The sequence below is a fragment of the Taudactylus pleione genome, unplaced genomic scaffold (genome assembly GCF_031769625.1).
Source record: "Taudactylus pleione unplaced genomic scaffold, aTauple2 ptg001327l, whole genome shotgun sequence".
Lineage (NCBI taxonomy): Eukaryota > Metazoa > Chordata > Amphibia > Anura > Myobatrachidae > Taudactylus > Taudactylus pleione.
This window is the reverse complement of record NW_028285727.1, coordinates 1,107,719-1,131,616: the sequence shown is the minus strand read 5'-3', so window position 1 is coordinate 1,131,616 and position 23,898 is coordinate 1,107,719. Positions and strand designations below refer to the sequence as shown.

At 42.6% G+C, this 23,898-nt stretch overlaps 1 protein-coding gene across 1 annotated transcript in view; it reads right to left on the bottom strand.

The window, feature by feature from the left end:
• WIF1 (Wnt inhibitory factor 1) overlaps positions 1 to 12,201 on the bottom strand; it is a 162,542-nt gene extending 150,341 nt beyond the window's left edge. The window contains exons 1-2 of the mRNA XM_088463143.1: positions 11,926 to 12,201; positions 11,572 to 11,711 (exon numbers count right to left, since the gene is read on the bottom strand). Of these exons, the coding sequence (XP_088319269.1) occupies positions 11,572 to 11,711; positions 11,926 to 12,067 (282 nt within the window). The 5' untranslated portion in view covers positions 12,068 to 12,201. The remainder of the gene's footprint in view (positions 1 to 11,571; positions 11,712 to 11,925) is intronic.
• Positions 12,202 to 23,898: the final 11,697 nt, after the last annotated feature.

Genomic DNA, 23,898 nt, shown 5'->3' with positions numbered 1-23,898 from the left:
CGTCATTTTCACACTGGGACGCCAGTAGTGAAAAAACACATTCAGCAGCGGAGTCTTGCTGCTTAGATCATCTGTCTGTGGGACTTTGTTTTATATATATATATATATACATATATATATATATATATATATATATATATATATACAGCGACAGTGTTGTAAATCTGTGCCATTTCACTAGATACATAGTGTTGTGGAACTTCTGTCTGTTATTGATACATGAGTAACAATATTACCTACTTAAGGTCTTTTCAGCTAGCGATACACACCCGATACTAGCCATCTTGTGATTTTATTTACATTCATTTCATTTGCTTATGATATATGTTTATATTCTTGTTTTTGTAGGTTTTGTATGTTCAGTTTTAAACTGATGTGTCATATCTATTAAATATCATATTATTTTTATTTATTTTATTTATTAACAGTTTCTTATATAGCGCAGCATATTCCGTTGCGCTTTACAATTGTAAACATTAATAGAACAAAACTGGGTAATAACAGACAGATATATAGGTAGGAAGGCCCTGCTCGCAAGCTTACAATCTATCATATATATTTTTACATTTTTCAAGCCTCCTGTTTACTAACAGAAAGCAAACCGTTTATATAGATCATAAGTACATTTTGTCAATTACAGTGCTTAGCACAGTATAACTTTGTTCCAGATCTACAGAATAGTATAATCCTAAAAAGCATGTCTCCCTAGAAAATCCTTAGTAAAGTGGCTAACAAATGGGGGGTTGTCTTCAGGACTTGTTCTCCGTATACTTAATATCACATAAATTTTAATTCAAATGAACAGGAAGCCAAAATTATGAATGATTATGGGTTAGATATCACTCATGTGAAGTGAATGCTAGGATTCTTTTAGCACAGAGCACAGAAACCAATTTCTATGCTACTTTGTGGACTATGCTAAGAGTGACTATATGGAATGGTTTCTGAACATTTGAGTCCCCAAAAACATACATCTCACAGTAGCTTCACTTAGAAGCCAGAAGTATAAATTTAGCAAACATTTAAGATTTATAGGAAATACAGAGGTGAAGCTGGGCTTTCTCTCACCTGGAGCAAAGACTCAGTTTGGCTCCCACCTTTCCTCCCAAGTAGATAGTAGTCACCTACTACCTATATAACCACCATATAATGCAGAGGATACATAGAGCTTCCCATTGTACGCAATATAATGCAGAGAACATCATGTTGACCTCCATGCAATACACAGAGCATTCCAGTGACTGCAATATAATACAGAGACCATTGCAGTGACTGCCATATAATACAGAGAACATCACGGTAACAGCCATACATTATATAGAGCATTGCAGTGACCACAATATAATGCAGAGAGAATCAGTGACTGCCATACAATATATAAATCATCGGTGACCACTACATAATACAGAGAAGTATGACTGCCACACAATACAAAGAGTATTTTTGATCACCTTACAACATCATTCACTCATCAATAATTAATGCTTCCTCAAAAAGTACAATATTAACTACTTCAGCATCACTGTAACAAACCCTTTTCAATTCAATTTAATTAATACCTTTACAATAAAGGTAATCTCTCAGCGCTCCACAGCAATCCAGATCCGCCAATTAGCAGCTTGATAATGTACCTTTCACACTGCAGGCTACCTGAGTCAGTCCCGGGAATAACCCTGGTAGCGACCAGAGTCGAGGGCCTGGGACATTGGACCCGGGCAGACCCTTTCATACCGAGACAGGACCCAACTTGTTCCAGCAATATCCTGGGTCAGAAGCTTGGTGTGAAAGGGGTATTAATGTCCTTCATGCACTCATGTCATCTTTTAACACTTCTAACAATACCTGTAACTCCCCCATATCTTATGAAAGCAATAGAATGAACATACTATTCTTTAAGATCTTGTTTAGTCACCATATTTGATTCAAACAACTGAAGAAACAGAGAGAATAAGAGGATTCATTCATGTATTTGTTCTGTCAGTTTTATGCTTTTAACTACAACATTTTCCCATATAAACACCCGCATCACTGGTACGTACAATAACCGTGAAGTGCCACAGAAAACCTGAGTTTACATGTCCTCTGAATAAGTGTAAGAATTCAGGCTTTTCACTGTTGAAAAAAGCTCTATGGCTCCTCTGTATACTAAGAACATGTCTCTCAGGTTACCCAGCCAACTTCCAGTTTGCTAAGTTAACCATTTCAGTACCAGATGTTGGTAAATGGGCCAACCACGGCCAAGCTAATGGATTTGGCATAAGCACACTAAGCCTCATGTCTGTGAAAAAATGTATCTTCATATGTAAATATTTTTTTTTCAAGTTCATATATTTAATAACTTGTGACCTAAATTTCACACTTACTCATAATTTGGTATGCTGTAAATAAAAACAAAATTTTAAAATATGTTTTCAGGTAAACAGAGCTTTTCTATTTGTCCATCTTGTGAGATGGATTCGGAAAATCAATTAGAGCCTAATTGACCATTCTACTATAAATGTAGGACCACCCCCTTTATCAATATAAATTTTCTCACTGTACTAATACTGCTTGGTTTAGCTTCATTATGTCCTTATTACAAGAGTAAGGGTTAATTGGAACTGTCTAATTCAGCGCTTTTAAGTGGATGCAGGTAATCTAATACAGATTTTCAACCTAATTCAGAGTGGGAGAACAATAGTATATGAAATTTTACAAAATTCCTGTATAGAGTTTACCTGAATGGTTCAAAAGATGTTTATTTGAAATTATTGGAATACCCCACATTGAGCAAGAAATCGGACTTCCACAGACGTTGCCATCTTGGTCTGCAAATTCATGTACTGCCGCATACAAGTGGGTGCAATAGTGAAAATATAGGTGCCAGTGGCATAAGTAACATGGGTGCAGCACATTCTGCACTTTTGTAAATAACTTTTAATGTTTTAGAAATGACATCACATAGGTAGAACATGATTAAAGTTTAAAAGGTTGGACCACAAAACACAACATTGCTCAAGCAGATATAAGACACTAGAAAATCAGAGTAGATAACAGTAATGTAAACAATCTAGAACGTTAAATAATTAGCACCTCTCACTGACATAATTTTCTGCTAAACAGAAGCAGGTGGGACAACCAGTGTGTTTAGTTACATGAAACAGAACACGCTGAATCAAACACCAACATTATCTAAAATATTTATGCAAAAAAGTTATATCCCAATCACAAAACATATCCTAAATAAAAGATCAAAATGAAACTAAATCATAAAAAAGTGCTACTAAACCATCTACAAGACTGCCCTCTGCACCACAAGCGCCTCCATAATGGATCATTCCACTGCATGGCACTTTCAGTTCGATTATCAACTAATTATGTGTAGAGAGCACAGATTGGACAGCTGCTATAGGTATCTCAGGAGTCAGATCCAGCCACCCTTTTTATTCCTTATCCCTGTGACACAACTATAGGCCCCCATACACCTACCAACAGGTCTCGCGATCCTGCGTTGGGATTGGAAACGCCAATCTGCCGGCCAGAAATGTCGACCGGTGGACATCGATGTTCCGTGATCCGTCAGAGATCGGTGTAATTCTCCATGTTAAATTTCACCGATTGGCAAAACACGATCATATTTTGATCATGATTGGCAAATCAGTGAAATCCAAAACATTATTTGTGGTTATGGAACCATGGGTTCAAGACAAGTTCTAATAAAGCCTTATATTGTAAAATCTCTCCGGGACAGTTTGTTTACAAGTCTTTCAGTTATGCATACAGAAATACAATACATCTATTTCATTAATGAAGTTTAGTGTAAAAGTGCTTTTTTTGGAAACATTACATAAATACAATGTGTATGCCATTGCAAGTGTCTTGATGAGAACAATAGTTGTTACATTGGCAGGGCAACCAGCTAATCAACAAAACCAGCTGCTTGCCTTTAAAATGAATTGAATACATGTCCTGGCGTGACTGCATTAAGATACTTTACTGCTAATTCATCTAAAATACACCATTTGAGGATCTGGGGATTACTGAGCACTGCAATGACCTCACAGCTATTATTACATGATACATAATACTGTATATCAATCTATGGATCTATTTCAGTATTTTTTCCATCTACATTCTACATATGAGATACATCCACTATGAAACTTCCAAACACCAGAAAGTAAAAACGTCCAACAGCAGAATTGCGGTCTATTATGCAATAGTTTTACTCTACAATTCTTGCTGCTCAATAGTACCTTCTAAACTCGTCACACTTGTTTTCTTGTTTGCTATTACCACTCCATGACCAGCGGCAGGTCATCATTATTAAAGCACCATCAGTTTACCCTTTGATTTCTGATTTTAAAGATGCAGAGAGTTAGAAATGTACAGCATAACTGAGGGAGGAATGAGAGGTAATACTGAATGTTATATGGCTGTCTTATGTTTAGTCTGATACTACATAGTACGGTACATTTCCAGTGCAGCATGCACCTTACATGTACAAACTACTTCAGATATAAAGTACCTTATTCATATTATCGCCATCTCTACTTATGAATCATGCTATTTTTTACTCTTGAGCACAATGTTAGCTCTTTTGAATAAAAAAGTAAAATCAATAAATTTCACATGCTGGTGCTGATGCAGGGTTGCAATTGTTCCCTCATTGCGATGATTGGAACTATGGGGTCTATTCATGTAGAACATAAAGTGGCTACTGAAAATATCACTATATATCGCATCACATCGATGCGATATATAGTGATGTTTAGTAGCCATTCATGTACACTTACCTGTCCGACATCTTCATGCGCTATTCAGCACCTCGGCAATCCTGGAAAGCAATGAAAAGACAGACATATTGGGAGCCTGATATGGCTGCTTCTCACTGCGCATGCGCCGGCGTCCGAGAGAATGGAGAATGGACGCTGGGTAACGGGGCTGAGGCAGCGCTGGGTGAAGGCAGACAGCAGGGAAGTATGCAGCTTCCCATCGGTAACATAGAGTACCATCACAGCCTCACACACACTTGCACAAGTTCTGACCTTACTCAGAAATTGCTAACCTTGTCGCATGCTATGAGTACTCAAGCTGTGTAAGGCATTGCAGTGGATAATTTATGCACACCCATGCAACGGCTGCATTTTGCCGACCACTACCCCCGTCACAACCCACAAACGGCACTTCCTGTCAATCACTCTGCGGTGGATCTGCATAGTCCCTGCGATCGCAGTCCCGATCACAGTGGCCACTTCGCGCACTGCGATGCATACGCATGCTCAGCACGCAACAATCGGCCGACTGCGTGTGTATTAGCAGTTGTGATCCTTGCTAAATCAGGCCCTGTATTTTTATTCAAAAATAAAAAATCAGCTAAAATAATGTCATTTTGACCTGTTTACATGCAATCCAAAACCCAAGTTCAGTTTTAAAATCAGAGATCCGAACCGTGGGAAGATCCGAACCAGGACTTGGTTCAACTCGGTACACCAAAGTTATTCCGAACTCAGGCTCGGTTTGACTCGGAACCCCTAAATTCGGTTGTTATCAGTTCTCTGGGAACCGAACCCGCACATTCCACATTAAACAGGATAAAAAAAAATTATAAAACAGTAAAGAAATACGCCTTCCAAGATTATACTCACAGTCAGCCCCACCTCCCCCCCCAGTAAAATCCGCCACCTCAGTGTAGTCAGTGCAGTCCGTGATTGCACTGGCTACACTGTGACTGGCAGTGGCTTCCCATTGGAAGCGCTACCTGCCAGTCACATACACAACAGGCAGTCTCATGGGGAGGTGCCTCCTCCCCCTGAGACTGCCAGTCTGGGCTGCTATTAGTAGAGAGCGGCTTCCTTGGGTCTGCAGATGATGCAGCCCTTTGGAAGCCGGTGATATGCGCATGCGTGGCGCCACGTTGCTAGTGCGCATGTGGCATTTCTAGCGCCTGTCAGATCGATTCCGCAGGCACCAGGACCCGGCCCAAGAAGCCATGTGTTTTTTGGCGGCAGCAGTCCCCCTCATCTAAGAGGGTAGGAGCCGCCGCTGCTCACGGTTATTTTTAAACAGTTAATGCACTCCTTTGGTTTGATTCAATTAAGAGTGAACAAGGCGAAGTGCTGTTGCAATGAAGTAGAAGCGCCGACAACAGCACATAAGCTCGCTCCCATCTCGCCGCAGACTCGCAGATTTCACTACGCAGTTCTTTGGGGCTACTAACAAAAATCTGTCAGTTCGGAGCTACTGTAAGTGCGACATGCAACTCTGAATCAGGCCCTATGTGCAGAAATGATCGAGAATTCAAGACCCAATTATAATACATGTTGACTGTCGCTCTGGATTCCCAGGCTGTCTATAAAGAACCTGACAGGTTTACAGATTATGTCCACCCAATGTAAAAAGACAGAGGGCATTGCTTAAGGAAATAAAAGGCCTGACTGAGTTGCACACACCTCTGTACGTGGTCACATTTTGAATGTGGATATTTTGTTAACAGAATACTATTGCGATTATATGCACATATTCATGTGTACGCATTGTGCCACCCCACTGCTTTCCATTACCAAGCTCAGCCATCTTGACTATTATCGACAATTACACCTACCCTATGCTGGTTGCAAAAGATCCGTCTGACATAGGCATCACCTCAGTATAAGCATGACTCAGAAAAGAATGCAACTTTGGCTATACGCCCATGACACTCCTATGAGGTTAGGGAAGCCAATCCTGGGATTCCCGATCCAGGCTGTTTTTGAGTCCCAAAAATACCCAGGATTATAATCATTAAATCCCGGGTATTACAGGATTCAAAACACACTGGGTCAGGGGCAATGAGATAATACTTACATTCCCAGTTACGGTCCTCTCAGGCACTACTAGCTGCCCGTAAAATAGATGGAGTCTCATGATGCCGTTGCTCTCAGTCACTGATAGGCTTGGAGTGCATTGCGTGATGACATCATCACTGTGCAGCCTGCTCCTAGCCAATCAGTGACTGAGAGCACAGGCATCACAGATTACCCCTACTGTCTGGTGAACAAGGAGCTGAAGACAATCATCCGCATGGTGTTCTCTGCTTTCCAAGGTGCTTGGAGTATTGGAGATTTTGTGTATCATTGTATACTGTTAATACAGTAAGTCTGCTGGTAACACTCAGTAGGGTTGTTGTGTGCCTGGGAGGAGGTGCTGTCCTGGCTATACTCCTGCCTGTTACAATTCTATTTCGGAATTACAAAAATGGTGCGGGGTTGACTTCCCTCCATGAGGTGGTTGTCTTGCATGCATCCGCCCAGCTGTCACTCAATAACACGTATTTCATGTATGGAGGGAAAGGTCAGAGAATTGTGCAGAGGTACACAAAGGTGCCTACATTGGCTACAGTGCATGCACAGTTTGCTATAATTCGCTAGATGTGGCCCGTATAAGGAGGTGCGACAAAGAATCAGGCCCAAAGTGATTTAAAATGAGGTCAGAGTACCTTTTTGTATTCAATCTGCAATCGTCTTCCACTGTTCCTCTTTGTCCCCAGTTTAAGAACAACCTGTCAAACATATCATCTGAACTGTAATAGCAGTACAGACGAAATTAGTGTTTTGGGTATTGTTGGAAGCAGTGACCTGACACTCATGTAATTCTGATATAGAGGTCCGAGCTCCATGGGAGCAACAGGTGGAAGTCAGACTGAGAGAAGCACAGTGAAGGAAGCATTGTCTCTCAAAAGAGTAGTAATGTGTAAGCTCCTGTCATACTGATGCGGGGAGATCATAGTCTCAAACACACCTCTGTATCCAATAACATTCATACATCTAGTATATTCAACTACAGTCCAACTAGTGAAAGCATACCTCTGATTGGTTGCTATGAGTTACAGTATCATTTGCTTACATTTACCTGCACCCATTTTTATAACTATCCACCGCTGGGAACTGTTTAGGTAACAACAAGTGGCAAACAGAACAGGATTAACAGCAACAACTATGTGCATACAAATGTTCTTTGAAGTATGTGAGGCTCAGCTGAGATTTATTTTCAATAATAAAGACAAAATGAAAGAATAGTAGGTGCGTGAACCTTTAGCATTCTAACAGCTTCGTAAAAACAATGTATAAAAAGAGTGTTTGGCTTCAATTGACATATTATACATTATTCATAGTCTGCAAGCAATGGTAAAGGATGCTGAAATTCTATAGCTTGTTTATTTGATTAAAACAATATATATATATATATATATATATATATTTTATTTATTTTTTTTATTTTTTTTTTATTTATTTTTTTTTAATCAGAACTACTGTATATGTGTATAGTCATGTAAGATATTATTATAGTATAGTATTGTAAACATGAAGGTTTGCCAAAACTGTTTTTCTATTATATATTTATTTATATTGTAAATTTTGTCAAATTCTTTAAAATACACATCTCTCCGCTAGTTGCTTAAACCAGTGTTATATTATCATAATACTATGCAGATTTATTTCTCCTTTAGGTATTAACAGAAATGTAAACATTGCACCACACATTGATGAGGTCCAGCATCACGTACTCACACACATTTGGTTTAATGCAATAATAAACACTTAAATAGTGTATTTTAATAAAATACATAATCTTGAGGGACAGGGTTTTACAGCATGAGAATTGCTGCCTAAAAAGAAAATAAAAACCTACAATACAAGTATTGTCAGTGAATGAATATATAATATGACATTGGGGTCTATTCAGCAAGAGTGACGATGTTGCCCAGAATATTATCGGGCAACATCGTCACAATATTTGATCAATTATGATAAAATATGGAAGATATGCAGCAATATTTTGTGCAGGGACAGCGGTTTCGGTAACACGCTGTCCCTGTGATGTCACAGAAGGCATCATTTTCGGGGTTCCGAAAACAATCCCTTCTGTATGTTCCTCTGCGCATGCTCAGTCATGCGCCCGGGAACAGTCTCCGTTCCTGCTTGCGGTGACCACCGATGGGGTAAGTACAGCTCCAGCCTCCCAAAATTGATTGACAAGTGTATACAATCTTTATACTAGTCTGTATACATGTATATTTATGTGCTTTTATATTTAACAATTATACAGTATAGAAATGTTAAATATAATCGCACATAAATATACATGTATACAGGCTAGTATAAAGCCTGTATACACATATCAATCAATTCGGGAGGTTTAAAAGGCTCTAGAGCAGCGTTTTTCAACCACTGTGCCACGGCACACTAGTGTGCCGGAAGCGTTTGTCAAGTGTGCCGCGGTGGTCAGCTCAGCACACTTGTACTGTAGTGTGTTTTATTCCTGAGGAGGCCAATGTGTGTGTATTTTCTTTATGTGGGAGCCAATGTGTATGTTTTTTTATTGCCATATTGCCAGATGGTGTGCCTTGGCAATTTTTAATTCTAGTGTAGTGTGCCTCGAGTTGAAAAGGTTGAAAATCACTGCTCTAGAGTGACTAACCTGTCACCGATCACCGCTAAGCAGGCACGGAGACTGGGCGGGCTTACAAGATGCTGCAGGGACTTATGGGAAATATTTAAGTATTTTTCTTCATATAACACTATTCTGAAATGGCGTTATATAAAGTAAATATTTATCGAGTGATTTAACACTTTTTGCTTTGCTGAATAGCAAGAAGTGTTAAAGCACTGTAGAAATCAATGGCTGATCCCTACAGTGCGGTATTCAGCGAGATGGGAATCAATGGAGAAAATAATTGCGTTATCTTCTCCATTAACCCATTGCTGAATAGGGGAGTTACATAAAAAATACGGAAATCATAGTTTCCGTATTTTTAGGTAAAAAAATCAATGCTGAATAGACCCCATTGTGTGCAAACGACAGATATGTCTCTTGTTGCACATCTTGTGCACTTAATTGACTGATCTGTACGACATTAATGATATCTTGTGCGCTGATGTGGAGAACAGAGGTTGTGTACTGAACATTTATACTCTGTAAACTACTATGGAATCCAGATGTAGCTTACAAGGTGCCTTGTATCTCATCTCTGAGCAATAAAGCCTTTTTTGGCCAAAGATTGAGCCGTTTACCGCTGTTTTCTATCAGATACAACAGATGGCATGCACATGCTTGCTGTACTAAATGAAGTGGGATCTCAGCAGCATTATGCTTTGATCCCTGGTGGCATGTCTACAACACCAAGATGCAAAATACCACAGAACAGGATCTCAATATTAAAGGCTGGAAGCCGCACACTCCTGATATGTGAACCCCTTTAAGTAAAATAGTCATGCCCGCAGAATGTAAACATAACTGGCATTACACTTCTGCACCAGAGGTCAGGAAACAAGGTATTTCCTCTGCTCGATGACATGCTACTGAGTATAGGTACAACTGAAAGTTACCTGAGCACAGTTTAATAAATGCAAAGTTACTATGGAACAGAGACACTCCTCCAAATATTATTAGGAAATCTGCTCTGCTCATATTAGGAAGTAAGAACATATTAATTAATATAAACAAATATCAGCAGTAATCATGCTCAATGTACTGACCCAGACGACATGTATCATATTGCTTTAAAATTTGCTAAAGATACACAACCCAAATTGAAATTGTGACAAGTAGACCTATTGGAGAGGGATAAATATATACAGGCTTAGACAATTATGTTGGATTGGCAACTGAACACATGCTCTGCATATCCTCACCCTTGCACTGCTACATGACTGTCATTATTACATAATTCCCAGTGTATAGCTTTCCCAATATGTCGCCTGAGCCCTTTGATTAAGGTCTTGTTTTGGATGAACTTAAAAGAAAGGTTAAACACACATTTTTCTTTCTCTTTCATGTTACTATGTGTGACATATTTACAGTCAGTTTTGTGTTTGAGCAGCTGGCTGTCTGAGAAGGGCAGCTGCTTGGGGGCTGACATAGTTTCCTTAAATATTGGATGGCAGCACAACATCAGAACCTCTGCCACCGCCATGACCCACTTCAACAGGTTCATAAAATCTTGAGCACTCAACTATTTATTTTAATTCTTCTGCTGGCTAACAATATAATAAGTGTCATCAGAAAATACTTTTCAGGGAGTATTGTATTTACACTGTCTGCCAGTTGTACAAGTGAATCTGCAACACCAAATATAAACAGATATGCCCCAGCTAATACAAAGTCACTGCATACAGTGATAGTAAGTGATAGTGATGGAAATGTATTCAAAATTCACAAATATCCTAACTGCAGCTTTAAAATGACATAAATGTGCCAACAACACACCGCTGTATACTTTGTTAGTTTGTCATTGTTTATATAACACTTCAATATTTTATCCTTGATTTTATAATATCATTACACTGTCCTACTCACATGTATAAATGTTAAGTATATTTTATAATCTGTATATACAATTAGAATACACTTTTTTATTTCTAAGGTGGACCTTTTATATAAATATCAATTAATATATAAGTCAACCTTCATTTTCCAGGTGTTGTAGTAGGAAGTATTTATATCAGATTAATATACTATGTCTATACATGCACATCAAATAGAATACACAAGTCATACATTATTCAGCTTTTCCATCCTGATATCCCCATTAAAAGACTAGTTATTACATACCTGTCCTGTGGCTTGCCAGGTAAAGTTCATCGCCTGGATATTGACAGGGATGGCGGGCATCCTTTGCTGGGCTTTTCTAAAATCATGAGTGAATGGTGCCATTTTCCCCTCAGAAACAATCAAAATATCTTCTTCAAAGCCTGGGAACAAATGGTATGGTGATGAAAAGACAGGTACATGCACAGTCAGTGCTAACTCATCATTGCTTATATGCATTGCACTTGTCATAACTGTGCTAAGAGATGCAAATCTTTGCATTCAGCAGATTCACTATTAAAGCATCAGAGCCTTGCAAAAGACCCTATAATTCTAACTTATTATTGTATCCACAGTAATAAAGTAAAGTGTGGATACCTATTAACACTCTTGCTTGGTAAGCATCAATCCACATGTACAAGCTGTCTTCCTGTTGTTCACCAGCCTCTGCTTGTGCATATACACAGAAAAGAATGCTCCAAATCTGGAGTACAAAGCAACAGATTGCTGTTGGGGCCATGCTGCTCAATAACTTGCTAGTGCTTTGCTCTCCACTTTTCGCCTCCCTCTGTCTTGGGCTTTTATACAGATAGTATTTACTTTCCCCGTGTGTTTCGGAGCAGTGCTGCTGACTGCTCTGATCTCAAGCAGGGGGCTGGCTTCTGGCAGTTTGGAGTCAATGAAGTAGTAAAGGAGGGTGCAGTGAGTGTGACACGGGGGCGGTGCCTGACGATTACAACTGGCTGCCTCTTACCGAGCACCGATGTGCACTAGGGGGCGCCACATAACTGTATAAATTATGGGCAAGATCTCTGAATTAGAATGTAGACAGGTCGTGTATTCGCAGGATGAATTTGAAGCGAGAAAATGAAAACGCATAAATAAGTAACACAACGTAAAATAGCGAAGTGGAGAAAATTACATGGAGGACCAGTTTTGGACACTGTTGGTGTTGCTTGACATCTATGGATGTATGCGATTAATTACGGGTATATAAAAGGTTAAAAGGTCTAAAGGTTTCTGAATGGCTAGACAAATAGGACAATAGAAACAGAAAAAGACAACTTGGACTATCAGTAGTATGTGGCTTTTTTTAAAGATGCCCTCTAGAACCAGAACTCACGTCTGTCCAACCTGTATGCCACAGGCAAGCTCTGTCCGAGGTGCTGAAGGTCGATGGGGTATGTAAGGTTACCTACTACACATAGGGGCCTATTTTTTCAATATTATTTTTACTAAAACAATGTTTAAAAGGGTGTTTTCACACCCTTTTCACATTATTTTAGTATCATATAAATGTATGAAAGGGCTTTTGGAGCAGTGTTCGTGGAAACCTACTTCAAGCCCTTCAATTTACATATGTTTAGTAAGCAGATCGCATTTCCCATACTTGTAATGGGAAATGTGATCTGCTCGGATTTACTAAAAATATCTTGTAAATATACAGAGGAAAGCCCTGTGATAATAACACCATCTCCAGATAGCTTTATCCAGGATTTCCCCTGTTTCCTATACTCCTGCTCTGCTCTGACAGGCAGAGCAGAGTCTGCTCCTGTGATTAGCTTTCTGGTCTAAATAGACCACAAGCTGATCACTTAAAAAAAAATTGTAAAAACAAAAACCCCAAACACTTAACTGCATCGAGGGACAGGTGATCGGTGCTCCAGTGAGGTTCTCTGGGACTTTGGTCAGCTAAGCTCTGGGCTCATGTACTGTGACCCTGGTCAGCTGCTTCATAGAGCTACTGATCAGGGTCACAGGGCAGGAGCTCGGAGACCAGGTAAGTGTAAGCTGAACAAGAAGTGGGGGTGTGAGGGGTGATTGAGATTCAGTAAGCCTACACATGTGCGGACACCTTCAAGCTGTTTTTTTTTTTCCGAAAAATACAGTGAAAAGTGTGTGAAGTGGATTCGCAGGGACAGAGCTTTATCGCAAGCTCTGTCCCTGCATGCGATATTTGATACATCCTTTGTGATATTGGGTGAATTTATCACAACCACTCTGCATCTGATGGTAATAAATATGCCCCATAGTAGCATAACACTTGTTATCCAAAAATGTAACTAAAATACTACCTTCTAAAATATATTGTATTGGTGGCATTTCTGAGGTCCAAAATTGTAATTTATTTGGGACTGTATATATATTTGTAAACTTCAGCGGGAAGGCAATGCAGTGCAGTGATTCATTTATCATAAAAATGACAGTATACCTACTTTACAACAAAGGTGATTAAAGCATTCCACTGGTATTAGGGTTCTGTTTAGAAGAAGGAGGTATACACTTATCAATCATAACATTAAAATCACCTGCCTAATATTGTGTAGGTCACCCTCATGCCACCAAAATAGCTCTGACCTGTTGAGGCATAGGCTCATATGAAAGGGTCCTGTGATATCTGGCACCAAGACGTTAGTAACAGATCCTATAAGTCCTGTAAGTAGTGAGGTGGGCCTCCATGGCTTTGCTTGTTTTCCCAGCACACCCCTCAGATGTCTGATTGGATTGGGATCTGGGGAATATGGAGGTCAAGTGAACACCTTGAACTCTTTGTTAAGTTCCTCAAACCAGTGGCAGAACTAGCTAGTGGCGGGCCCTGGTACAACAAATATGCTTTGGGCACACCTACCCTCGCACACCGTCCCCTTACACACAACAAAAACTTACCTCCAAATATTGAGGAGGATGGCTTTGGGACTCTTGTGCATGCGTTGAAGGTGAGAACCCATTTAAACCTTTCTATCATGGCCAGCATTAACTTTTTCAGCAATTTGTGTTACAGTAGCTCTTCTGAGGGATAGGCCTTCGATCCCCACACACATCAGTGAGTCTTGGGCGTCCATGACCCTGTCTCCGGTTAACCAGTTGTCCTTCCTTGAACCACGTTTGGTAGGTACTAACCACTACATATCAGGAACACCCCATAAGACCTGCCCTTTTTGGAGATGTTCCAGTCGTCTAGCCATCACATTCTGGCCCTTGTCAGAGTTGCTCAGTACCTTTCGCTTGCCCATTTTTCCTGCTTCGAACACCTCAACTTCAGGAACTGACTGTGCACTTGCTGCCTAATATATCCCACCATGACAGGTGCCATTGTACAGAGACAATTCATGTTCTTCACTTCAACTGTCAGTAGTTTTAATGTTGTGGCTGATTGGTGTATATACTATATATTAAGGCTCTGCTACAGATGGTAGTGTAGCATAAATATAATTTAAATGCTGTGATAATTCCTCTAAAGTCTAATTCATATGTCTTTTTTCAACAGATCTGCATATGGATGGGTGCACCAAAATATAATAAGGAAATTAGGCATACAGAAATGAACAGACCTAAGTAGATCATGGGCTGTGAGTGACAAAACAAGACTACTTCTGTGAAACAAGTTATTTCAATGAGCTGTCAAAGATGGAGACTGGGTTGCCTGGGTTATTGTTCCCTAGCGTTTTAAGACTGTGGAAATTAATAAAAAATACATGTGAAATGCAGTACTTCCGATTGTATGGTAACTAAGGGCCTGATTCAGAGTTGTACACTATGCCGATGTTCATGCAGCTGTGGGAGCTCCAGTGGTGTGTCTGCTACATTCAAAATGACAGAACCAGTCTCAGAGGCCATTTTTATAGAAACAGTTGACCTGGCATCTGTGCAACCAAGTACTTACTTGAGGAGTTGATGTGCCTCTGATATTGGTGTGTCCTCAAACCACAGAGGATCTGCACACAACGCAGATAGGGAAACTGGGTGCAGCAACATTTGCATTTCAGACAGGGAGTCTGTTAACAGGCATTTGCATATTTTAATAATAATACATTGCAAGAGCGAGCGCAGTTGAGAATGCAGTAGCGTACAACTCTGATTCAGGCCCAAAGTTCTCAGGAGCAAAGACATGCAAAGAAAACTTGGAATGGGTATGTTACAGATGGTAGTGTAGCGTAAATATAATTTAAATGCCGTGATAATTCCTCTAAAGTCTAATCCATATGTCCTTTTTTCAACAGATCTGCATATGGATGGGTGCACCAAAATATGATAAGGAAAAAAGGCATACAGAATGAACAGACCTAAGTAGACCCAGGCCGGCGGACGGGATGCCGGTGGTCAGAAGACCGACAGTGGCAACCCGATCTTCAAAATCCCTATAGGGGCTGGTAAGTATATTTACCCTCCCCCTGTCCCCTCAACCCTAACCTCCCTCCAGTGGTACCTAACCCTAATCTCTCCCTGGGGAGCCTAACCCTAACCCCCCCTTCCCGCACCCTAAACCTCCCAGGGTGGTGCCTAACTCTAACCTCCCATCATGGATGCCTAACCCTAACCCCTTCACCCTGTAGCCTAACCCTAACCTCCCCCCAGGGGTGCCTAAAACTAATTTCCCCCCAGGGGTGCCTAACCCTAACCAACCCATCCCCGCTAAGTGTAAGCGTAAGCTGCATACCTACCTTCGGGATGCCGACGTCGGTATCTTCAACCTGTTCGAGATAGCAGCATCAGCATCTTGACTTGAAAGGGAATCTGCCAATACAGTCATCTTTCCTGGTACATAGAACAATATATCTCTAAATTACCCAGTACCAAATCTTCAAACTCTCCTTGCACAAAGTAATGGAATGGGTGCCACCATTCTCTTGATATATGACTGCTGTCATGTTGTCTAGGCAGAGGAGAATAAGGGCTCTGCAGATTGTACCCAGAACAAGAAATTGAAGAGGTAGTTTTTTATCTGAAATCTAGAACAAACATTTTGCTGTGACCATTTATATACTTGTAAGTATTAGAAAGTGATCTATGAGTAGTTTGAAATTTGGTATAGGCAAGGGGCACCATTACAAAATCTCTTGAGTGACTTGGGATGTCAGATGTATGGTGTCTGACCAATTGTACTGAGCTTGCATTGGTAACTTTAGTAATCTCTGATAATTTCCTCAAAGAAGAGAAACTTGGAAGAACCCCAGGGAAAGTGCAATCATCTTTCCTGAAATTATGACTAGTATCCAGAGAGTGATTGAGTCTCTCTGGATAATTGCAGATACTAAAGACAACACTGCTTTCAAATTCTCACGGGGGGAAAGGGGAGGGGGAGAATTTACACCCAGAAAGAAAGAAGGTGTATTTAACAGAAAACTTGCTTCTATTGGTAGGGGATTGTTTATGACCAGAGTCCAATTGGCCCTCATTAATTAAGTATCCAACTCACAATGAGTTGTGACAGTGGATACTTAACTACTGGAGCGATTCAGCTTTGCTCTGGTGCAGGGACTGCTGATCCAAAAATCGGTTGTCCCTGTGATCCCATATACTGCTACTTCGGTAGCAGTGACACTTGCCATTTCCAGGTCTGCCAAGTGTGCATGCATGACCTGAGTTCACGCATGCGCATGGCACCAGAGATGTGGGGTCAGAAGGGGCAGAGGGATCAGAACCCTCTTCACAACCCAGATCTACTTCCCATATGAAGGAGTGGGGCTCTGGAAACTGAAAATTCCTACTAATGAATGGACCCATTACTAAAACATGTGAAAACAAGCGGGCACTAGTGATAATGAATAGGCCCCATACTGCAGTCAACTGCATCATTCTATATTGCAACGCTAATGCATGTAAGATTACTATGGCCTACAAAATCTGGGGATGAAATCTAGGGATGTAGGAGAATCATAGCAGATATATTGTTCATCAGTCTGTTGGCTATTTTGATGTTGTTCTTATTCTCATGGCAAGAACAGGTGGAAACAGTCTTCAAAATGGCTGCCTCCCATTGTTGTGTCTCATTATTATGTCATCTGATGTGATTCCCCTGGCTCTGACAGCAGCCAATGGATGTTGCACTATAGGAGGCTGCCACTAGGTGGACCTATAATGCACCAAAACTGATACAAGCCAGCAACAGGACAGTTCAGAGCGGGGTGAGCAGCTGCAAGTCCATTTGTGAGAAACAAAAGGTTGAGCAGAGCAGTATCGCTAAAGTGGTGAGATGTCAGAAGTCACTGATACCCGCTGATGGTGTGCTGAGCAACTGCTGCAGTAGTGTCAGCTGAGACTGAGAACCAGAGAAAGTGCGTCGGCACTGGGAGCGGCAGTTGAGATCCAAGGAGGCTGTGAGTAAAAGAGCTGTAAAAGGGAGACATCCCTATTGAGCTGCAAATCTACTGAGAATTGTTTAGGAGCTATTGAGAACTGTTGCATAGCAATTGCGAGAGTGTATGAGAGATACTGAGAATTATCAACAGATACTGGGAATTGCTGGGAGATACTGAGATCTGCTATATTTCAAGCACTGTGTAATCCTGACTTATTTAAGAAACTGATTTTGAATAAACAGCATGATTTTTTGATTGAGCTACTAGAGAAACAGTGAGCGAGTTTGTAAGTGTAAAGAGCGGAGGCCATTTTGTGTGAATACTAAGCTTAGTTAAAGAGCACTTTATTATTGTAGTTATTGCTACTGTGCAGTGCTGAAGATAATTGCATTATTTTTGGAATGCTAAAGATTTTGCTCTCTGGAATCAGGAAAAAACAGCATTAGATACTAAGTTTTTTGCTATTACCAATTGTGGATTATAAATAGATGCATGTTATAGGTCAGTGATCATCCAGCAACAGAGTTCTCCAAAGACAGAACTTTGGGCCTGATTTAGAGGTCGATGCAAGCAAAACATAGGGTGCAACTCCACAATATTTTGCGTATGTGCATGCATCCAATACGTGCGTGCATGGGTCCCGATGGTTCATGGGTACTGATGGTTACCATCCATGCAGTTCCAATAGGTGTTCCTGGGTGGTGATAGGGGGGTGGCTAAAGTCGGCTGGTGTGTCAGGGGCATGCCGATGTCACTGCATCAGAATATGCAGTTCTACTTACACCGGCAACCAAACATCATCAGTCATTCTGAGAAACCATATGTCACGACCCGGGCTGCACGGCCACGGAGAGCTCGGACCTTACCTGTCCGGGCGCTCTGGCCGGGCCCTTCCTGCGGTGGCGCTGGCTTTTGGAGGTGATCCGGGCACTAGGGACTGGTGGCAGGGGACTCCGGTGTAGCGCCGGCGGCTACTGGGCGCCGCCATCTCTGATGTGACATGTGACCTGGAGGAACCAATCCCGTTCCTGCACGCTCCCTGGGAGGTCTAGCCAATCCCTGCACGTCCCTTGGTACTTAAGGGTGTTTTACACACTCTGTCCTTGCCAGTGCAACGTCTTACACAGCGCAAGCTGTGTGTTAGTTCCTGAGCTCCCTAGCCTCCGTGCTGCTTCAGTTTGTCACAGTCTGCCTAATATCCGCTATCAGTTCCAACCTGCTCCACCACTGTTCCCGGTTCCTGTGAGCATCGCTCTGTTGCCTACCCCCCAGGGAGGTCTGCCCTCCCCGGGACTCGTGGTCCTTTCTGCCTCCCACTCCAGCTCCAGGGTCCGACTTACCTTCGCTCCAACAGAACCTTCGTCCGGACCTCCCCTCTGCTTCTTCATTCATGATTCGCACCCCCCTGAAACCGGCTTCATTCCAATACCAGCAAACCGTCCCACTGACGTCTCCTGTCTCTTCTCCGGATCCAAATCCAGACCAAGTCGTGACACCATAGGGTTGCTCAGAAGTTAAATGATTAAGATGTCCACTGGAGGGTGAACCTTTGTGCGCACCACAGTGGACTAGAGATGCAGCCAGTGGGAATCTCAATAACAGCCCATTGGTTTAAGGGTGGAATTACTGGCTGTGCAGCCACTGCACCACACCAGGGCCTACAGTGATGATTGGGCCTACAGCCAATCAGCCTTGGCTAGTCTGCTGACAGCTGTGCTACCCGGACCAGAGGGAGTCCAGCCTGATGCGACAATAGTTACTAGTGGTAACCCTAAATGGGATTACTCTGGCAGCGCTGTACAGAATTCCCAAGGCAGAGCAAGGTGCTGTTGATGTCACTGTCAGTGTATCCCGGGCTGGTCGCCTCTGCTGCTTCAACCCACCTGAGGTGGCCACCTGTGCTCTGGGACCTGCTCCATCTCTTGGCTTGGGCCATGGCACCAGAGATGGGAGAAAGGAGGGCAGGGAGTGTGACTTGCAGGAACAAAGAGTCGCTTGTTACCAGGCTTGGAATGAACATGTAGGAATGACACAGGTACACAGTACTAAGATGGGACTGGGAGGGTTGCTTTCTTGATGTTGTTCATAGACTTTATTTTAAGCTTCTATTTAATCTGACTCCTTAGAACACTGACAGCTGCAGCGATCTCTCAGCTTCCAATTCTCTGAAACTCTACCCATCGCTCAGCACCCCATTATCGGACAGTCCCAGCCATCTCTCGGCACCCCATTTTCTGACAGCCCTAGTCATCTCTCAGCACCCCATTCTCTGATAGCCCCAGCCATCACCCAGCCCCCATTCTCTGACAGCCCCAGCCATCACCCAGCCCCCCATTCTCTGACAGCCCCATCCATCTCAGCTCCCCATTTTCTGACAGCCCCAGCCATTGCCCAGCATCCCATTCTCTGACAGCCCCAATCAGCTCTCAGCACCCTATTCTCTGATGGCCCAGCCATCTCTCAGCACCCCATTCTCTGAGCCCCAGCCATCTATCAGCACCCCATTCTCTGACAGCCCCAGCCATCTCTCAGCATCCCATTCTGTGACAGCCCCAGCCATCTCTCAGCACCCCATTCTCTGACAGCCCCAGCCATCTCTCAGCACCCTATTCTCTGACAGCCCCAGCCATCTCTCAGCACACTATTCTCTGACAGCCCCAGCCATCTCTCAGCACCCCATTTTCTGACAGCCCCAGCCATCTCTCAGCACAACATTCTCTGACAGACCCAGCCATCTCTCAGCACCCCATTCTCTGACAGCCCCAGCCATCACTCAGCACCCTATTCTCTGACAGCCCCAGCCATCTCTCAGCACCATATTCTCTGACAGCCCCAGCCATCTCAGCTCCCCATTCTCTGACAGCCCCAGCCATCGCCCAGCATCCCATTCTCTGACAAGCCCAAACATCTCTCAGCACCCCATTCTCTGACAGCCCCAGCCATCTCTCAGCTCCCCATTCTCTGACAGCCCCAGCCATCTCTCAGCACCCCATTCTCTGACAGCCCCAGCCATCTCTCAGCACCCTATTCTCTGACAGCCCCAGCCATCTCTCAGCACCCTATTCTCTAACAAAACATTTTTGCACCTGGGCCCATTACTTGCTAGTTCCGTCACTGCATCAGCTGCAGCATTAGCACAATTTCACAGTGGCGACTGCAACAGAAGTCGCAGCTGCTACTGCTTAATGTCTGACTCAGAATCAGGCCCCCTTGTCTGTACATTACTGTATGGCTAACTACTGTGTTGAAATTGCTATATTCCTTTTTGTGCTACAATCTCCTGTCATTGTATGAAAATAAGTATCATCATACATGTGACCTACCCTGGATCTACGAAGGCTCTCACATTATTTAATGGGGGCTAGCCTCTCTGCCACAGCCTGAGGTGGATAAGCTCATGGAGTCATTGCCAAAAGAAGAAGGATGATCCACTGGAGCTAACATCTCAGCTCTAAGGTACCTCCTACAATTAACTTATCTATGCCCAGTACAACACCTGGCATACCACACTTCAGGGCCGGCTCCAGGGGTTGAAGCACCTTGTGCCGGCTCTTTACAGTGCGCTCAAACATCATGCGTGATGATATTTGGTAGCGTGTCCGCATGGCACGCCTCAAAATAACATCAGGCTGGCGGGAGCCTTACTAGCTTGGCTTCCCCCAGCCCTCTCCCATCACTGAATGGATGCCACGAGCATGCACGCAGCATCCATTCAGACTCCAGGGTCCGACACCGCGCTGCCAGCTGCTGCGGCGGTGGGGGTCCCCAACCTCCCAATTTGACCACCCGCGGGATGTTGGGGGAGGAGTGCACCCTCTATGGGTGGCGCCCCTGTTTGACCGCACTGGTTGATCACCCCTAGAGCCGGCCCTGCCACACATACTATCAATGTAGTATGTCTGTTATATAAGATGTTGTACATCATGAAGATTTTTATAAGGTCTGGTGCCAGGATAAAGGAAATGGTGAGAGAGAAAATTAGCTGCTTACATTTCTCTCACTAGTTTAAAATCCAATATATTGTTAGGTGCTGCAAGTGGATGGTGGCTTAAAATAACATGAAGCCAAGAGGTAGAAATTAGAATGCAAACACTGGATATGGAACTTCAGCTCTGATAACTTCATTCTGTGCACATGTGAGGGTGGAAGGGGACAGACCAGATTATCAACCATCCCAATTTTGGCAGGACAGTCCTGCCTTTTGGGCACTGTCCCACCGTCCTACTCACACGCCGCAGTGTCCTGCGGTGGGGGTGTGGTTGGGAGGCCCCTTCTCACCTGCTGCTCTGCTTAGCAAAGCTAGCTGTGAATAGATGCAGTGTGCAGGCCTGCTGCATCTATTCAGTGCATACACCCAGCATGACGAAAATGGGGGTGAGGCACTTCCTGTAAGGCCACAGTTCCAATCTACATTTAGAAAAACTTGAAAAGTATGCAAACAAAAATTCAGAGTAATAATGTGAGGCTTCTGATTGGTGCAGGAAAATCTATTTATCATTTGAGCGAAATTCAAAAATCCAAATTGTTTTTATTTTATTTTATTTACAACAAATACCATGTTCAATTACTTTTATGGTTAATATAAATCTTGAATACACATGGGACATTGTGAAGGTTGTGCCCATGGAGCTCTGCCTGGTGTCAACAGAGAAAAAAGGTTTAAATATGGGACTGTCTACTTTTATAATGATGTATTGCATGCAATAGGACTTCATTTGTTAAAGGACCACTGCACCTAACATACACTTTTTATATAAAAGGCTACTAATAACATTCACAAATATATATGTATATATATTATATACCTGTTTCTATAGTTTGACAGAACCGTGCCAACAAAAAAAAAAAGATTTAATTTTTATTTCACAAAGCAGTCAGCAGAAATAGGGCCTCACAGGCGACGGCCAAACTGGAGGAGGCTGAACAGAGTAGCAGGGTAGGCCAGCCCTCCTTTGGAAGATAGCCCATCCAAACATGTAGACATGGAACCATTCCCTTCTTTAGAGATGGAGGAGGCATTCCTCCAGAGAAGGAGGTAAAGGAGGCAGGGCCTTTGACAGCAAAGCCAGAGGAAGGTAAATAAACTAATACCTTACCCTTCCTAAAACAAAACAAAACATATTAGCTTTTATACGCATGACACTGTATGCCTTACATGTCTTGATCAAATAAGCCCCACCCTATGCTGTAAATTCACGATTATCACATATTTAAATAGGGGGCGGGGCCAAATGGCGAGATTCTAGTGTATTTGCATCATTAAGCCCTGCCCCTGGCTCGGAGACCACCTATTGCTGTGGAAATTCTCCGCAGCAAAGTGCCTACTCTACAGGGGGTGCGGGGGGCTTCCTGAGAAATCGGGAGCCCCCTGAAACTTCCGGGAGAGTAGGTATGTATGGTCTAAATGTTGTCCAAATAAATAATAGTGCAGGCTTATTATTAGGCACTGTAAACATTATTTGTTAGTACACGAAGAGAGAGATGGATCAAAACTTTGAGAATGATAAACTGGAGAAATTAGCAATAGCAATCAATCAGCTTGTCACGACCAGGCACTCGAGATACCTCTATTGAAGTAGAGAACTGGGTGGGTAGGATAAGGATGAATAAATGACGGGAGGGACAGTAACTAGGTCTCCTAGTTGCGGCCAAAGCCAGGTTTGGCTAGACTTGCTCAGAGGCATGGAGTCTAACTCACTTGGTGGTTTTCTCCACTGACCCCTCCAATTAGGATTGGGTTTTCGCAGCACCAAGTGAGCAGGTGGCGGCCCTCTGGACTGGGAGCTGGGAATGGCAGAAGACCAAAACAAATACTAAAACTATGAGATACAAATGGTTGTCTGTGATAGCGGACATCAGACTCAAAATCAATAGTCCCGTCGACGGCAGATGTGAATAAGAGCTGGTCCTCACGCTGTATGGAGGATCTCTCTCACAGGTGGCTAGTATGTAGTGACTAGCCAGGCAGCACACCACAGCACTCCAGCTGGCGTGTGGTCACTGGGTGGATATCACGGGCTGAATCTCTAATACTCACTTTAATACTCCCGGGAGTTATACATTTGTGGATTCAATTTTAAATCCTATATTTAATAAATTGTTAGTATTTGGAGTTTGTTTATCTTGTATTTTTGAGCACCACTAAGCACTGCACATGTTTTCTGGTTACTAAAACTATGAGGACTGGAAACACTAGGGATACTGGAAGGTCTTGAAAGAACAGAAGGGTTCTGTCATACAGCGACGCTGAACAGCAGTTTCCTGTTCACAT